Genomic DNA, 18,833 nt, shown 5'->3' on the forward strand with positions numbered 1-18,833 from the left:
CACAAGATTTCTACACCTGCAAAGTGGCCATAAATAAGCTCAACCTTATAGGAGTGTGGTAAGGCTCAAATGAAGGTTATCCATCTATCTACATATACAGAATATTACACAGTATAGTGGAAAGAAAAGGCATTAGGAGATTCAGGAGATCTGCGTTCTGTTCGGGGTCAGCCCATCACTGTCATGCCATGTTACCTTGAGCAAGCAATTTCTTTTTTTGTAATCTGCAAAATGCGAAGGTGGAATTAGATCAGCGCTGCACAGGACCAATTCAGAAAAAACGAAGTGAGGCACAGTAGCCTTGCTTTTTAACGATTTTCTTAGGTTTTCAAGTATTATATCATCTAAAGGATGGGTTTTACCAAAGATATTTAAAAGTTTGACAGCTTTGTCTCAATTCTTTGCCATCTGTTTGCAACACAAAATGAAAACCTAGGTACCTTTTCAGCAAATTATTTCAAAAATGATCTTTTTTTTTTTTTACCTTGCATCCTTCACAAGCATGAACTCCATAGTGGAACCCTGACGCTTTATCCCCACAGACCCGGCATTCAATGGCCATGAGGGAGTTGGAAGGCTCTTCATGAGGCTTACTGTACAGCTGAGTCTTTTCAGAATAATAAGGTGGGGATACAGGCTCCACTTTGATTGCACCTGTGTACAGAAAAACAGGAGCAGACAATCATCACAGGAAAAACAATGCTAAACAGGTAGCAGGGCATGTCGTTATAGTACACCTTATTACCATATTTTATTATTTAGGTTAGATGCACTAATGAAAAGGACACAGGAAAAAGTGGGCTTTGTAATCCCATGCAAGTCACAACCTCTGGGCCTAACCTGTGAAAACAAATTGGGAAGGGAAGTAAGTTTATGGTTCTATGACCCTCCAGTACCTCATGATACTAAAGTTCCCATAGGAAATATATAATATCTGAAATCATGAAGGTTATTTTTCTATGGGCTGTATTTGGCATTCATGACAATATTAAATTATACATTTAAACTTAAATATTGCATTTTAGAAGTGTTTTTAAACCACTCTTGCAAAGGAAACACAAAAGGAACTGAGAAGGAAATGGTATGCCCAGCTTGAGGGTACGTGAAAAGTAAGAGACCAGGTTCTCATCAATATTGAGTCAGAAAAGATGGTTTGTAAAATGATCTGTGATAGAGAGAGACACTTTGGAAAGCAAGCACTATCTTCCCGCTGGTCAGGATCAAGCCTATTAAATTTCCATATTAGGCTTCAACTGAAATCACACATGTAAATATAACCAAGTATATAATTTATCTTAAAAAAAAAAAAACTAGAAATACAGGAAGTTCTTACTTCTTGTCAAGTAATGGCTGCCAATTACACAGTGGTTGCTCTGGAAAACCAGCATATCAGCAAAGAGATAAAAATCAAGGAAATAGCATCACAGAAATTTATCTTATCTTGAAAAGTGCAGTTTTAGTTTTTCTTGATGTGAACTGCATTAATGGCATGGAGATTTATCAATAGTCTACAATGTCAACATTCAAATTTGTGCTGAAAAATAGGTTTCAGTGTAAGCTGCTCAAACTGCAGAATTAGGAAAGTTGCATTAAAGTAATAGTGATTTAGCGATAAGTTAAAGGAGGTAATAAACTGTTACTTATCTACTTAAAAGTAGAAACAATGAATCCAAATTTGGGGGGGTGGGGGGATGGACATTCAGCCTGATACACAGCTAGCACTGTACTCACGCTGGAGACTGTCCCTGAAAAGGGAAGAAGAAAACAGAGAGACGAGGGGAGGGAGGAAAAGGAACGATGATCCAGGGTGTTCACACACGACCTGCCGTGCTGGTCAGTTACATGTGTGTGTCAGCTCAGTCACACAGTCATGTACTCTTTTCAACCCCTGGACTGAGCCCACCAGGCTCCTCTGTCCATGGGATTCTCCATGGCAAGAATTCTGGAGTGGGTTGCCATTTCCTCCTCCAGGGGATCTTCCCGACCCAGGTATCAAACCCACGTCTCCTGCACTGCAGCCAGATTCTTTACCACTGAGCCACCTGGGAAGTGGAAGTATCAGTCACTCAGTTGTGTCTGACACTTTTTCCCAAGAACTTTAGCCTGCCAGGCTCCTCTGTCTATGGAATTTTCCAGATAAGAACAAGGGAGTAAGTAGGTAGCCATTCCTTTCTCCAGGGGAATCAAGGATAGAATCCAGGTCTTCTACATTGCAGGCAGATTCTTTACCATCTGAGCCACCTGGGAAGCCCTTGGTCAATTATAAACACTTAGTATTTCATGGACAAGTGGATGAATAAATGAATGGTAAATGTCTTCACCACAGCCATTAGTCCTGGGAGCATTTACCCTACTGTGGACGAGAGCTTAGTCCAATTCTAGTCTCAACAGTCTGAAAAGTGAAATAAACCTCATACTTTGGTACTCTTGGAGCTTCAGGTCATACTTATAATCTGCAACCATCGGGTCAGCTCTTGGGAACGGAATGTCCTCATAGTGCGGAGTGGAAATGCTGGAGAAGTCAACGGTGGTGAAGGGCTTGATGTCAAAGGCATGGGAGTGGTCATCCATCATAGAAAGGTCCACGGAGCTGATCCCAAAGTTGGTGGGCCAAAACGGCATCTCTGTGTCAACCATGGTAATTTCTGAAACAAAGAAAAGACCAGCTGTGACGTTAGCCCTGAGGACTGGGCAGTCTCATGAAGACACACAGAAAGGGAACAGAAAGAGTCTCCGGTCAAGATGTCACCTAGGTGATCACGAGGAGAGAAGCAAACACAACCACCTTCCTAATGCCATCCAGGTTGCTGAACTAACTGAGGGAAGTCACCCATTACCTGGACGTCATGGTCGAGGACCCTCTAGCAGTGTCAGCCTGTACAGCGGACCCACACCAACGTCCTACAGACAGCCCTGTTCTCCTTACAGTGGGATGACTCTCCTAAGGGTATCTGGGAATGGGCTTCTTGCTTTTTCCCAGCGAGCAGAGAGCTAAAGAATGCAGCTGTCACAGGCTGACTCTTGCAAGAGGTTAAAGATTCTAGCTGTGGTCTTCGTAAGAAAAACAAAGTGCCTGGAAAACACAAATAAGGAGGGGAGCGCTGTGGATGTGCTTCAGTGGCTCCACGAGGGCTCCTCAGGCAGTGTGTGGGTCCGCACGCCTGGATATCTATCTGCATGAATAAGGATGCAAACAATCTGACGTTATCTGTGTTACGGTACAAACCCTACGCTGCTGACAGTTCGGACCTCACACTGGGTCTCAATGACATCCAGAAAGCAGTGTGTGCTCTTGGTGACAGGGGCCTCCATCAAACTGTATCTTTTGTTCCGAACGTCACCTAAATCTACCTAACCCAGGACACGTCATTTACTTTGCCTCTCTCCTCAGTCTGCTTATTTTATTTTTCTCCAGCCATTTTTTTCTGAGAATAAATCACTTTCCTATGAAAAGACACCTCTCTTGTCTCACCTGCAATATCCACAATTGTGGGTTTATCAACTGGTTTCTCAGTATGCTGACTGCAAAGTGCTTCTGAACACCAAAGTAAAGGTTGACCAAGCTAAAGGTAGTGCATATGCTGCCATATCAATACTGGGAAATAAAAATAGGGATGCAAAACATGTCTGGGTTGCAAGAAAAGTTGTTTGCTCATCATTTTACTGGTTTAATTTTGTTTCACTTTTAACATATGACCTCAGTGACCGCCTGCCAACCAACGTCAGGCTTCTCAACACAGGAATCATATCCCTAAGGGTCATTGGTTTTACTGAAAAGCTTTGCGGAAAATTTTAATGATAAAATAGCTATTTATGTGTAAATAAATAGAATGAAAAATTCATCTGATTTTAAAGATATGACTCTGAAACTCCTAAACAACTTTATACTTGTAGTACATTTCACAGCTACAAGAACACTAATTTTTTTTAAACAGACTGTATTTTTTTAAGCTTTTTTAATATGGACCATTTTCTAAGTCTCTATTGAATGTGTTACAATACTGCTTCTGTTTCATGTCTTGGTTTTCTGGCCACAAGGCATGTGGGATCTTAGCTCTCGGACCAGGGGATTGAACTCGCGCCCCCTGCATTGGAAGGTGAAGTCTTCACCCCTGGACTGCCAGGGAAGTCCCCAAGAGAATAGACTTTATTTTAGAAAGCAGCTTTAGGTTTACTTAAATATTGAGCAGAAAGTTCTCCTATACCCCTTCCCCTTTCTCCCTCCCCGCCAAACCCTGAAACACACAGTTTCCCCTATTAGTAATTGGCATTTCCCCTGTTATTAATCCTTGCGTTAGTGTGGTATTGCTTGTTACAAAACTGATGAACCGACAGTGATACATCACTAACTAAAACCCACAGCTTACAGTCGGGTTCTCTCTTCTGTGTTGACCATTCTATGGCTCTGACGAATGTATGACGTCCCGGATCCACCACCACAGGGTCCTACATTTCCTTGCCCTAAATGCCCCTTGTGCTCCACCGATACATCCCTTCCTCTTCCAAGATCGCTAAATTTGTTGTCCTCATCTCCTAAGGGCAATCTGCTGCAAAAGCAGGGGAAGCACCGATCGACGTGCAATAAATTTAAAAGTCTTCATCTGTCATGCAAGCGCCCCGACAGTCTGACTTCTTCGGTGTCATTTTCCACTTGGGCTCCCTGACCTCACCCCCATTCCTCAGCAGTCACGTGCTTGGGCGCCTCACACTGTGTGCCCAGGGCAGACACTCTGCACTCTTTAGTCCACTCATCTCTGTTCACGCCGTTTCTGGGACTCCTTGGACTCCTCCCATTCCTCACGGTCACACATCACGACGCCCGTCTGTCTTTCCCACAGGAGAGGGGAAAATCCCACACTGATCCGCACGCTACTTGCTCCATGAAACCTTCCATGAATTCTCCAACTTAAAAAAATGTCCTCCCTTCTCCGTGTTCCCACAGCACTGAGTACACCTCTTTCATTCCGGTATAATTATTTAAACAAATATCTCCGCTGTTAGATTTCCAGTTTTTGGAGCAAAGGACAGTGTCTTATTATTCCGTTTTCCCTTTAGACCTTGTTTACTAAATGCTTGCCAACTCAATGATCATATTTTATAGGGAAGGCCAGAACAAGTATTCATTTCTCTGTGGAAAATGGAAAAAATAAAGATACTTTCTCAGCGGTTTAGTTTTGCTAAGACTGAAGCTCCCCAGGAAAAAATGTAGCCTTCAGTATCATAAATAAAATACAGTTTAAGCTGTACCCCCTCCTCTCAACAATGCATACTCAGTTTTTCTCTTTTGATAATTGCAGCAGAAAGATTAGGGTCCTATAAACTTTTTTTTTCCCTACACAGAAAGGACAAAGTAAGAAAGAAAACTGTTAGCTTCTTCATCTCTATGAAAACAAAGTGTCTGACACGTACTTCCTTCCCTCTCCCTGTCCTCTCATCCTGGGACACCTTGACCTAAACAACAGTACTCCACCGGCCACAGTTACTGGGAGGCACAGTGGTTCCCTAGATGTTTTATTTTATTTTGACTTAAGAGATGGGTCCAGGGAGCCTGCTTCTAATTTTGTCTCTAGAAAACATAAGCTACTGTTTCTGCAAGCTGTAAGGCGAGTAGGTATTTTTCGTTACCTAGTGCAATTACCCACGGAAGAACACATGCGCAAACCACGTGCATGAACGGCAGCCCTTCTCAGGGGTAAGGAACAGTGTCTGCACTTTCCAGCCGGGTGACAGGAGTGCACTGCGTTCGGCACATCCCTTAATTTCACAACCGTAGGTGTGTTTCAAGCAGACAGCAGTCCTGGGGCAGATGTTGTGGGGTAGGACAGACCATCAACCCTGGCTGTTTATCTCAGACCATCAACCCTGGCTTTAAACTCTGTGATAGTTCATGAGCAGATTTTTTCACAGTGTGTCAAAGTACAGTGTATTTCACGCAAAGACACATGTGATGCAAAGTAAAGCAACTTCTCTTACCAGAGAGGCATCACTGTTTGGGAGTACAGAAGTGGGTCAGAAAAGATTTTAAATGACAAGTCGAGCACTAGAACTACACAGTCTGTCAGGTTTTACGCTGTCTCCTATGAAAAGTAAAGAAAAACTTCTAGAATATCCAGGGAAATGCTGCATCTCCCTAATAATTGTTGTTCAGTTGGTAAGTCATATCTGACTCTTTGCAAAGCCATGGACCATGCACGCCATACCCCCTGTCCCTCACTATCTCCTGGATTTTGCCCAAGTTCATGTCCATTGAATTGGCGGTGCTATCCAACTATCTCTCTTGCCTTAATAATTACATTAGCTGAAGCCTGGCATGCTACAGTCCATGGGGATGCAATGAGTCGGACACAACTGAGTGACTGAACTGAGTATTAATAGAACCCTAAATTTTTGCTGAGTGTTTTGCCAAATATCATCTTATTTAATGCTCACAACGTCCTGTGAAGTAGATATACTTGTAAATCTCTTTAAAGAAGAGGAAACCAAGGCACAGATATGGAAATAACTTGCCCAAGACCACCCAGTTACTAACAAGCAGAGCTGGATTATGCATGAACACAGATGGTCTAACACTCCACAGCCTGTACCAGTTATTAAGGAGCAGAGCTGGGTTATCAACCCAGACGGTCTAAAACTCCAGAGCCTAGCCTGCACATGTGACTTCCTAACTTAGTACTGGTTAGGAAAACAAATCTCTTCTTGGATCTTCTAGTTCTATATCGAATAACAATTAATTTCAATGAACCCTCATTGAACACCTATGATGTGCCAGGTTCAAAGGGGTGTCCTGTAAAGGGTGAATAAGTCTCCAATAGAGGTTTCACTGGAACAACTGGTTAAGCTGAGCAACAAGAGTGGGTGCAGGAGAGAGCCTTTCCTAGATGGTCTAAAACTTAGGAGCCTTGTTGGAAGTGACCTCAGAGAGACATTTGGTCACTGGTGTGTGTGTGTTTTTTTTTTTTCCAATCTCATTTTTTTCAGTTCAGGGTCATGGTACTCTTTTTTTTTTTTTTTTTTTAACTTTACAAATTGTATTAGTTTTGCCAAATATCAAAGTGAATCCGCCACAGGTATACATGTGTTCCCCATCCTGAACCTTCCTCCCTCCTCCCTCCCCATACCATCCCTCTGGGTCGTCCCAGTGCACTAGCCCCAAGCATCCAGTATCGTGCATCGAACCTGGACTGGCAACTCGTTTCATACATGATATCATACATGTTTCAATGCCATTCTCCCAAATCTTCCCACCCTCTCCCTCTGCAACAGAGTCCATGTAATTCACCCAGCCACCCTCCTTATTGATCTATTCAAATCACTTTGCAGTGACCTGTGAATTTCCTAAATCCTCTCCTGTTACAATAGCTGATATCCAGAGACAAGAATCATCTTGAAAACATTAGAGCAGAAAGGGCCTTTTGGAGATCATCTAAGCTCCTCATCTGACAGATGAAGAAAAGCAGGCCAAGTGATTTGCTCACGAGTCTAGAGCTACAGGCTGAGCCCGTGAGAATCCAGGTTTTCCGTGTTCTTCTCTAGCATCCTCAGCACTGCATTAGGAAGTTGTTACTGTGTGTAAACACGTTGAAAAGGGGACTTTTTCATCTACACCAATATCTACAGATCTGAACATTTTAGTCTTGACTCCTACACAGGAATGACATCAAACTCATGAAGGAAAAAAGTCTCATGCAAGAAGCCATGTGCTGGATGACAAATTAGAATAAAAAAAAAAAACTGGGAGTAGAATTTGTTTCTAAGAAAAACAATAAACTCTGAATTCATCAAAAGGTTTAGGGGAAAATCTGATAATGTGAGCATCATACCAGTCTAAGTTTTCATATCATAAATGTATGCATTTTATATGTTTGTTTGTTGAAGGGGCTGCTGTTCTGGACATTAACATCTGCAGATGGAGAGCCAGTAGTAAGTCAGAGGCCCTGGGTTTGAATACTGCCCTCCTGCTTGTCATTTTGTGATTTCTTTATACCTAATTATCCCTAGTTTGTAAACAATCATACTGCCAATCTCACGGAGTTGCTATTGAAGATTCAGTTAAATAATACATGTAAAGCCTCCAGCATGGGGCCACTGAGTTCTCTATAAATACAATTATGGGTGGCAGAGGTAATTTTTGTCACCAGAGTACTAGAATCATGTAAAAGGTGGGCTAAAAGCTCCCCAACGCTACCACTAGGGGACAGGAAGAGGAAGAAACAGCAGCGAAGTCCTATTGTTCAAACAGGACTACGCCTAAAACAGATGTCCCGTTTTAAAGGCCTCTGCAAAAGGAGAGTCCACAGCCTCTCCTGGTTACTCATTCCAATGCTTAATTGCTCTTCTGCAGCCAGGAAAGTCTACATCTTATCTGGCATGTCCCCAACTGTGTTACACATATGTTAATGATGTTCCTTTCAGAATAATTAAAAACAAAAAAAATCTGGTGGGCAAATAAACTTAGGAAATGCTACATGAAGCCAGTTTAAATGGGTTTGCCGCAGGACTTCTTAGAATTATATGCTAATAATTCATGAGAATATACAAAAGCAGGTGGGGGGGGGCATGGCCTACAATGTTCACAGAGTTTACTGTTTGATGGAACAGGGTTTGTGAAACGGTCTAAGCTATGTTGTTGGAGTTTATAATTTTGGAATTTCATTTTCTAAATGGATTGTTATCACCCTCTGTATATTTGTACTTTACCACATGTACTTGAAAAACATTAAGTTACTCCTCAGGTTTTTTGTGACTTTAGAGTGACTAAGGGCAAGGATTTATGCTGGTTGAAACAACAGCAAACACAAGCGAGAACTTAAACCACACAGAAAGGAATCACAGTAAAGACGAATGCTCCTTTTACAGAGACTCTCCTAAAAGATTCCAGATGGGAAAAAAAAGTCCCATATAAAGGGCCAGGAATCAGAATGCCACTGGCCTGTTCAAGAGCAACACTGGAAGCTAGAAAATCAAAAAAGCAGTGTTTTCAAATTTCAAAGAAAAAAAAAAAAAGATTTCCAATTTAGAATTTTATACTCAGCCAAACCGTCACTCAAGTGTAAGAGCAGAAAAAAGACATTTTCAGAAATACAAGGCCTCAAAAAGACTCACCTCTTTCCTAGAGTTCCACACCAGAACAAAAAGGAAACCAAAGATCCAGGAAGCAAGGGATGGAAACCAGTGGAGAGGTGGAAGGAAGGCCCAGGACGCCAGAGCCCGAACAGAACCTGTTCCTAGACACAGAGAAAGGAACAGGGGGACAGAGGAGGACAGAGGGATCCCCTGAGCAACCCAATGCCTGACACATCCAAATGCCCACTTTGAGGGAGAGTTTGAGGATGAATTAGTGACAGGTGTGTAGAAAAAGAACAACGTGTGAGCAAAGATAATAATAATAATAAACTCCAGAAAAACAAACAGCTATTCAGGGTCAGAGGCAGAACTGCAGCATACTTTCTGGCTCAACCGTAAGCAACACTTTCAAAGGTGAGCACAGATATCTGATTTCACCTAAAATTATGAATCAACACACTGTGAAGTTGGGAGGAAGGAGAAGTGTGTGTTTTGGGAAAGGGACCGTGGTGGCAAAGGGCTAAATAAATTCTTATCTATCACAGTAAGTCAGTGGGTAATGATGGATACAATTTTAAAATAGCAGTATAAGCATGTTTTCTTAAGACACAGTAGTAAAAGCCAGGAGAAATGTTTTTAAAAGTTAAAAATCATTGCCTCTGAGGAGTAGGGACTGGGTATGGACAAAAGATTGCGATTCTTCATTAAAAGCTTTGTACGATCTGACTTCCAAAACTGTGTGCAAATTTTACTTTGATAAAGGTAAAAATTAAGCAACATTTTCCCATGATTTCACCTAAGGAGGAGGAAATACATTCCCTGCCTGTTTCTCAGTCCTCTTAAAAGGATTTATCATATACTAACCTGGAAAAGTAGAGAAAAATTTAATGTGGTTTCAAGTAAAATAAAGGAAAATCAGAAACTATTTTTAATACTTGACCAACAGATGACAGTCCACAGATGACTGTGACTCAAGCATTTAAAAGATAGATTCCATCATTTCTTTTCCTTCACTGGTATCAAGGAAGAAAGAGTCTGGGTCCCACTAGCAGAAGCATAGCTTCCTGTTGTGGTTTGTTGCTGTTCAGTCACTAAGTTGTGTCTGACTCTCGTGACCCCATGGACTGTTGCCCACCAGGTTCTTCTGCCCATGGGATTCTCCAGGCAAAAGCACTGCAGTGGGTTGGCATTTCCTCCTCCAGGGATCTTCCTGATCCAAGGGTTGAACTCATGTCTCCTGCACTGACAGGTGGGTTCTTTACCACTGAGCCACCAGGGAAGACCCACAGTTTAACAGTAGCTAATAATTTTTAGGCACTCATTCCATGACAGGCACTGAACCATTACATATGTAATTTATAATTTGTTAATATATGTATAACTTATAAATGTAATATAACTTACTATTTTTAATACAACTTACTAATGTTTAAAAGGATTAAAAAATGGATTCCTCAGAGTGTCATTTGTTTCTTTAAGAAAAGATAGTTTCATTGTGTTGTCAACTTAGACAATACTACAAACCAAATTCAATGCTTCTGTGGTTGACGTCTTGGTGATACTCCCATTGATAGCCTTGGCTTTCAAGAGGTTGAAAGCATTCTAATATGCATCTTTACATGCACATGTCTTTATAATAAGCTAGGAGGTCTCACAGCAAATTTCCAAATTCAGACCAACAAAGGGCTTTAGAAAATGTTCATTTATACTTTTACAAACTTCATTTTCTCTTGCATGGGCCACGTCTGGTTTAGATAGCTTGTTTAATCCAGTCCTGAGATATCAGGTGACAAGAAAGATGACAGAAGCATGCCCTCATCTGGACTGGTCATTTCTCTTGCCACCTTAGCTGGAGATTCAAGCCCTCTTTCTCATCATGGCCAAACTAGTTCAAGGTTGGTTCTTCTGATAAAAGCAGAAGAGAAAACAGGTCATCTGTTGGTCAAGCATTAGAAAAACATGTTTCCAAAGGGAGACTCACTAAAATCTAGTCAGGACTGAATCTGTTGAACTATAGTTACTCTGGCTGAGTTGAAAATCTGGTCTTGCCGAGCACACACCAGCAGCCAGAGAAGAATGGTGCTTAGGCCAGAAACAGGGAACTGGAATGCTCTCCGCTGCTCAGCTCCCTCTGTGCAGCTTGATTTGGGTTTTGCAGTGGTGGGGGGAATGCAAATGGGAGAGAGGAGGCTGAGTGGGAAGGGAAAAAAAAATGAAAAGAATGCTCTAGAAGTGTGTAACTACTTAGAAAGGAGGCAGCCACCAAAGACCCCCAAAGGACTGCTTCTCCTGACTCTGTCCACCTGTCAACCATCGCAAAGGACCTCCTGCAACCAGGGAGAGAGAGAGTGGGTAGGTGTTTTTAAAGAACACTTTACTACCGAAGCATCTCTAAAGGCCTGAGATTATCCTAGAGGGGAAAGCTGGCCTTACTCAGAGCTGTTTAGTCTGGCAAAGTGAGTGATACACTACGCTTCTGTTTACCCTTTTGTTTTCAATTTGCTGTGCCAAACACTCTTAATGAGAAGACAATGGTCTTAAGCTAAACAAACTCTTGAGGACAAAAGTGTCGAAACAGATGTAGCCAGATCACCAGTGGCTATGGAGTGAAACACAGGTTTTCATTAGCTATACTATATATACATACATAGAGATTTTATATATATATATCTAATCTTAAAACATATTGCCACATTATATTAAAATATTCGATGTAAGCATTTTCATTTTAACTCTTCCTCCTGAGCCATTATAGCATGATGAAAAAATGTTCTACAATTCAACACTCATTCATGAGTTTAAAAAACTTCTTCACTAGGAAGGGCAGGAAACTTCATTAATCTGATAAAGAATAGCTATTTTAAAAAAAGACAAAACCCCTAAAGTAGCCATCATACTTGATAGTGAAATACTTAAGCTTTCCTTCTAAGATCAGGAATGAGATAAGGATACTAGTTTATCATTATTTCTATTAAACACTGGAGATCCTATCCAATCCAACAACAACAACAACAAAGACACCGAATTAGACGAGTACAAATAAAACTAACATTACTCACAGATGACGTGATTGTATAAACACACACACACACACACACACAAAACCATTACAGTTAACAGGAGAATTTAGCAAAGTTGCTGACTATAAGGTAGATATTCAAAAGCCAGCTGTATTTCTATATAAAGCCAACAACAAACAGAAAATGACATTTTAAAATGATTTTTTACAATAGCATCAAAACCATCAAGTACCTATGGAAAAAATCTATCAGAGTAAGAGTAAGATCTCTACATTGGAAACTGAAAAATACTACTGAAAAAAGATCTAAATCTTTGAATGAAGGGGTACAGCATGTTCATGCACTGGAAGGCTCAGTGTTATAAAACTGTCAATTCTCCCCACATTTATCTATAGATTCGCAACAATTCCAATCAAAATCTTAACTTTTTTTTTTTTTGGTGTGGAAAATGACACGCTGAGCCTAAAAAATTACATGAAGATTTAAGGGGCTAAGACTAGATGAGGCAATCTTGAAGAGAAGAAAATGCTGGCGGACTTACACCACCAGATACCAGAACCAATGGTAGTGCTACAGTCCCTAAGACCAGATACTGGTTGGTGCAAAGGCAGAAAACAGACCAGTGTGATAGAAGAGCAAGCCTAGAATCCATTCCACATGTAAACGGTCACCTAGTTTATGAAAAATGCCAGTGAAGCGTAGTGGGGAAAGACAGTCTTTTCAATAGAGTAGGTCACACATTGGACATCCACATAGAGAAGAAAAAGGTTCAACCCCTACCTTACATCATACACAAAAAATCAATTTCATGTGAACTGTAGGTCTTAATCTACACGTTCTTAAAGCAGTGTGAACAGGGCAGGTAAAAACTCAAAGGGTGCACATTTCATCCTGGGAGTGAGTATTAGAAGATACGTTTTTGCTCTAGATATCTTTGGCCTATTTTGTTATATAGAGACCCTGTGTTCTTTAATAATGCAGGAAATCTTTCTCTAAAACCTAATGCCTACATCAAGAGTCCTCTGTTTGGAAGGTTAATGTGCTTCAATTAGTTGAGTTGTCTTTTGAGACATTCTTTTTAAGTGAAATATATCAGTAGGTTAAATTCAAGCTACCAATTTTATGCTAATAATTTAATGTCTTCTTTCTATCAATGACCTATTTTATAACCTTGCTCCTTATACAAGTCATCGTATATTTCACTATGGTGTTTCTCTTCCCAAAACTTTTCCTTGGTTTACTTTTCTTTGGCAATTTTTCTTTCTCAGCATCTTCATCTCAGTTCATGCTCAATCAGTAATACAAAGCCAGTTCAGTTCAGTCGCTCAGTCGTGTCCGACTCTTTGCAACCCCATGAACCGCAGCACGCCAGGCCTCCCTGTCCATCACCAACTCCTGGAGTCCACCCAAACGCATGTCCATTGAGTTGGTGATGCCATCCAACCGTCTCATCCTCTGTCGTCCCCTTCTCCTCCTGCCCTCAATCTTTCCCAGCATCAGGGTCTTTTCAAATGAGTCAGCTCTTCGAAATCAAGATACCCAATGGCCTAAAACTATGTGCAAGGTATTCTTCAGGTCTCACAAGAAATACAATATAATGTAGTTCTTGACCTTGAGATGTTACCAAGGTGAAAGACGTTTGATAAAAGAAGACAGTAGACAGAAAGTAAGTGCTTTAGAAACAGAGGAGAAAGAGACCCACACGTTCTGAAATAATCAGGGCTCTCTTCACTGTAGAGATGTGTTTGAATTGTAAAGGCCAGTGGAATGACTAGGATTGGATTGTTCCTGATAAAGATAATCCAAGGAAAACATACTCATCTCCAACATCTAGCATGGCCCTTCTAATACCTGAATTTATTTAAGCAATAATAACAAAACGAATATAACATCAAGGAGGATTAGATTTCATACAGAACCAACACTTGCAAATTGGGCTGGTTTCTCCTGGGTCAATTGTTTTACCTTGTAATTGGCTAGAGGTGTGGCTGTATCAGTAGTAAAGAGATTCCTTGTAAATGGTAGAGATTTCTACGGAAACTTGGCCAGAATTAGGTCAAAGTTACACACACATTTGGATCTTATTAGCAACATAGTTTGGAGAAGTCAATGGCAACCCACTCCAGTACTCTTGCCTGGAAAATCCCATGGACAGAGGAGCCTGGTGGTCTGCAGTCCATGGGGTCGCTAAGAGTCAGACACGACTGAGCGACTTCACTTTCACTTTTCACTTTCATGCATTGGAGAAGGAAATGGCAACCCACTCCAGTGTTCTTGCCTGGAGAATCCCAGGGATGGGGGAGCCTGGTGGGCTGCCGTCTATGGGGTCGCACAGAGTCAGACACGACTGAAGCAACTTAGCAGTAGCAGCAGCAGCAACATAGTTTAATCAACTAAGCAAAGTTGCCCAGTCTGCATAATAGGTTTTTTTAAAACTAAAAGGCCGAGTTTTAGGTAAAGGGTAAGACAACAGTAAGGTAATATCCAATTATATTACATTAAAAATATTTAATTGCTAATGCAAAGCAAAAGAGTAAGAAGAATGAATATCTAAGTTTTCTCTGAAAGAAGTAAGGGGGCCATTGTGTTCACATGACTGGAACGTGTGAAGGATATCAGAACTTCTGTTACCAGGTTCTGCCATTGGCTCTCTGCCAAAACTAGAAATTGAACCTTGGTTTTTCTTCTAGAACTATGATTAGTAATGGGTATCTATCAGATAATACCTAGATATTCTGAAAAAATGTTAAGAAAAAGATTGGAGGAGACTTAAGAAGTCAGTCTGATTTAAGTAACTGAAAATAGAAAACTTTTGGTAGTATGGATAATGTAAACCTGTATTATCCCAGAGTGGTAACTTCTGTTTTAAAGGTGACAAGACAGAATTAACATCTGCTGGACCCTGATGACACAGCAGGCAGTGCTCTAAGGGCTTCATATGTGGGATACCAGTTACTAAACCAAGTAAGGTACTTTTCTGCTAGCAAACAGGGCTCCTGGAAGTATCAGGAGATAGACAGACTTGCCAAAGAAGCCAGGCACTTGGATAATTTAAAAACCTGTCACATTCAAATTAATATTCAAATGATAGTCAAACCAATGGAGGGCCATGGTGCACATAACTCTTAGGAACAGGTCATCCATGGTATCTTTGTACTTGGTTTTTAGCACATATATCACATGGTTTGCTTTTAATAGCATTAATTTTAGAATGTTATTCAGTGCACACTAAACTTTCATTTTTACACACTTAACAGATTTCAGTGTCTGACCTCAGAAAAGTACCGTGGAAGAGCAGCGTGTTCTTAATAAGTCAACAAGAACTTATTAGACACCTATTACGTGTTAGATACTGGTGGAATAAAAGGAAAAATAAACTTGGATCTTATCCTCAGTGACTATGTAACTTGGCTTAGGGAATCTTTAAAACAGAAAATAATATCAGGCAGTCTCAAATTAAGGGTTAAACACTGTGATACAGACCAAAAATACTAGAGGGTTTTATTCTTTCACTGAACAAGTGTCTGAGCCCTGCTATTCACCGAGCACATTCCAGGTAGCTGGGATGTGTCAGTGGATAAACAAACTAGACAAAGATCACTGACTTCATGGGGTTAATGTGCTAGTGGTGTAAAGCAGACAATAAACAATAAATACGGGGAGTAAGTTAATTATACGGGAGGCTAGAGGATGAAGAATGCTTTAGACACGAGAAAATGTAGAGCAGGGAAAGGGGAAGACCCGTGGGGAGGACAGATAATCAACAGAGGGTCAAAGCAATCCTCACATGAAGGTAAAAGCTGAGCAGAGATTAGGAGGAGCTAAGAGTTAGCCAAGGTGTCAAAGGAAGAGAATTCCAGGAAGATGCAAGAGCTGGAGTGAAAGCACTAAGGCAGGAGCAGTGTGGAATGTGGGAGAATAGCAAAGAGGCGAATGTGGCTGCAGAGGAGGGTGAAGGGCAGACAGGGTAAGAGGGGTGTTGACATGGTGAGGTAGGGGTACGGGGCTTACATTTAAGAGAAGGGAGAGTCATGCACGGTGTTGAGCACAAGGACAGACCTGACTTGCACTTTAACATGATCCCTGTGGGTTGAGACTAGGTGGCTGGGGGCTAAGGCAGACTCGGGTAAACCTCTCAGGAGACTGAGATGGTCCTCAGGGGCAGTGGAGGGGAGAGAAGAAACACAGTCCTTTTATGGGAAAGGGAGAGCAATTAATGGTAACGTATCCAGAGAGTGTTTCATAGAGGAGACGTCACCTGAACCTGACCTTGAAGGACAGAGAGGACTGGCAAAGGTGGAAGAATCAGGAGAGCTATTCCAGGACATGGTAGTCTTGGAGGCAAGGGTGAGTGTGGCTTGCTCTTGGGACAATGGCATTGGTCCAGTTACAGCAAGGCAGGCCAGTCTCTCGGATTGGGGGGAAATAAGATACATAAGGTAGAAACAGATTACAAAGAGCTCTCAAAGCCAGTGTTCCTGGTGTCTCGTATTTATTATATTGTAGATGCTCAACATGTATTAGAAGATGGGTAATAAAGACAGGCTTTTAGGACCACTTATCTGGCAGATTGGATTGGCTGGCTGACAGTTTCTCATTTAGAAGGTCAGCTATAAGGCCGTATAGAAATCCTGGCATGAGGTAATGAGGGATAATTCTCCTGTAGGTAATTGACAGTTGCTGTTTTGAATCTACTTTATAATGTAAACCATTCGCCACTTGTGGGAACCTCAATCTTGTGTTGGCAATCCCTTTCTCAACTAAAAATTGCATGGGCCTAAAAACCTGTGTGCTCAGGCAGCCACGTGGTCTTGATTCCCATAAGAGCTGAATAGCAGTTGCTATCAAATACATGTACAATGCCCGCGTCTCTAAATTAGTTACAGGTACAAAACTGTCTATAAAAAAAAAGTAATAAGTTATCTGGTAAAGGTTTATAGAAACTTAGTCCTATTCAAATGAATCTGATTCATTTTCTATCACATATTTTCACAAATAACTCAATACTAGTAGGTGGACCGGAGAAGGCAATCGCACCCCACTCTAGTACTCTTGTCTGGAAAATCCCATGGATGGAGGAGCCTGGTGGGCTGCAGTCCATGGGGTCGCTAAGAGTCAGACACGACTGAGCGACTTCACTTTCACTTTTCACTTTCATGCACTGGAGAAGGAAATGGCAACCCACTCCAGTGTTCTTGCCTGGAGAATCCTAGGGACGGGGGAGCCTGCTGGGCTGCCATCTATGGGGTTGCACAGAGTCGGACACGACTGAAGCGACTTAGCAGCAGCAGCAGCAGTAGGTGGACACAAGGTGTTTTCTGGACAGCTTTCTAAGGCCTAATATAAGGGTGTTCAAAGGAAGCTAAGGCAACAGAAACTTTGTGTCTGTTCTGTTGATCTAATATAACTAAGAAATTTGCTTTGGTCAGATTTCCTCTGACACAAAGAATACATACCTTACAAAGAGCTATGATGATTTCAGAATCTCCTCCAGCTTATCTTATTCAAGTTATAAGTGACAATGCTGATAAAGGTAATAATCCACGACAACCTCTATCAGAGGCATACAATTGTTTTTCATTTAACGACCCATGTTTTACACTGCATTTATATGGATTTATATTGCAGTTTATATGGATAGTTGCTGGCAGGCTTCCCTGGTGGCTCAATGGTAAAGAATCTATCTGCAACGCAGGAGGCACAGGAAACTCAGGTTCAATCCCTGGGTCGGGAAGATCCCCTGGAGGAGGAAATGGCAACCCACTCCAGTATTTTTGCCTGGAAAATCCTGTGAACAGAGGAGCCTGGTGGGCTACAGTCCATGAAGTCACAGAGCTGGACACAACTGAACGACTAAGCACGCGCATGAGCTTTGAAGACAAGTCGTGTTCCTTAGGCTTTGTTGGGGAAAATAAAAATTTTTAAAGTGCTATGTTTTCTTAACTTCAGTATTCTCGCCTGGAAAATCCCATGGACAGAGAAGCCTGGTGGGCTACAATCCATGGTGTCGCAATGAGTCGGACACGACTGACTGACTTTCACTCACTCATACTAAGGAAAACATTATTATGGACAACAGTAAAATTCTAGAAAAACTCCCTGAACTGTTATTACTTGTGAGATCATGAAATCTGGAGCTGTCAATGACCTAAATCTTCATCATATAGAGAACATTATAATCTAAGACAATTTTTCAATGTCTCTGAGAAGAAAACATGCGATCATTGCTCTCATTTAGGCACAAAGAATGATTGAACTTGTGGAAATTCAATCTCTTTATAGACAAATGTTAATGAAATCGGGAGGTAACTGGCCCATTTAAAAAAAAAAATCAGACATGAGGATGCTTTTTCTAAGTCTGATCATTTCCTTATCAAAACCTTCAAGAGAGGTTATACAGAGGCCTCATCTCACTTAAAACTGCCACTCATTTTGATGCATAAGGAATCCTGCAGGTTTTCTTCCTCCATATTCCTTAAAACGCTTCAAATTTAGGATACTGTGTATCTTCTGTTCTATCCACAAGTGAGTAACACCACAAGCCCAGGACAATGAACTTCACAGAGGGCGTCTGGTGTGCTTTCGCAACAACTGTATCGTTCAGTCCTCACAATAGTCCTGTATTTTCTGTTAACATGTGTGCGGAGGGCAGAGGGGATGGATGACACGCTTAAATTCTCACAGAAAGCATACGGCCAGGACATGTTCAGGAGTCCCATTTCCTGACACCACACGGGTCCCTTAGAACGT

General features: G+C 41.4%; 1 protein-coding gene across 11 annotated transcripts in view; it reads right to left on the reverse strand.

Moving 5' to 3' along the window:
- Positions 1–18,833, reverse strand: part of LOC109576365 (peroxisome proliferator-activated receptor gamma) — a 218,582-nt gene that overhangs the window by 137,325 nt on the left and 62,424 nt on the right. For all 11 annotated transcript variants that reach the window (XR_011563084.1, XM_070776930.1, XM_070776932.1 and 8 more), the window contains 2 exons: positions 2,418–2,645; positions 485–654 (listed from right to left, as the gene is read on the reverse strand). Coding sequence is in view for 10 of the 11 variants with exons in the window: in XM_070776927.1 (XP_070633028.1) it covers positions 485–654; positions 2,418–2,645 (398 nt within the window). In the remaining variant the exon portion in view is untranslated. The remainder of the gene's footprint in view (positions 1–484; positions 655–2,417; positions 2,646–18,833) is intronic.

Source organism: Bos indicus, chromosome 22, assembly GCF_029378745.1.
Source record: "Bos indicus isolate NIAB-ARS_2022 breed Sahiwal x Tharparkar chromosome 22, NIAB-ARS_B.indTharparkar_mat_pri_1.0, whole genome shotgun sequence".
In the NCBI taxonomy this organism is placed as follows: domain Eukaryota; kingdom Metazoa; phylum Chordata; class Mammalia; order Artiodactyla; family Bovidae; genus Bos; species Bos indicus.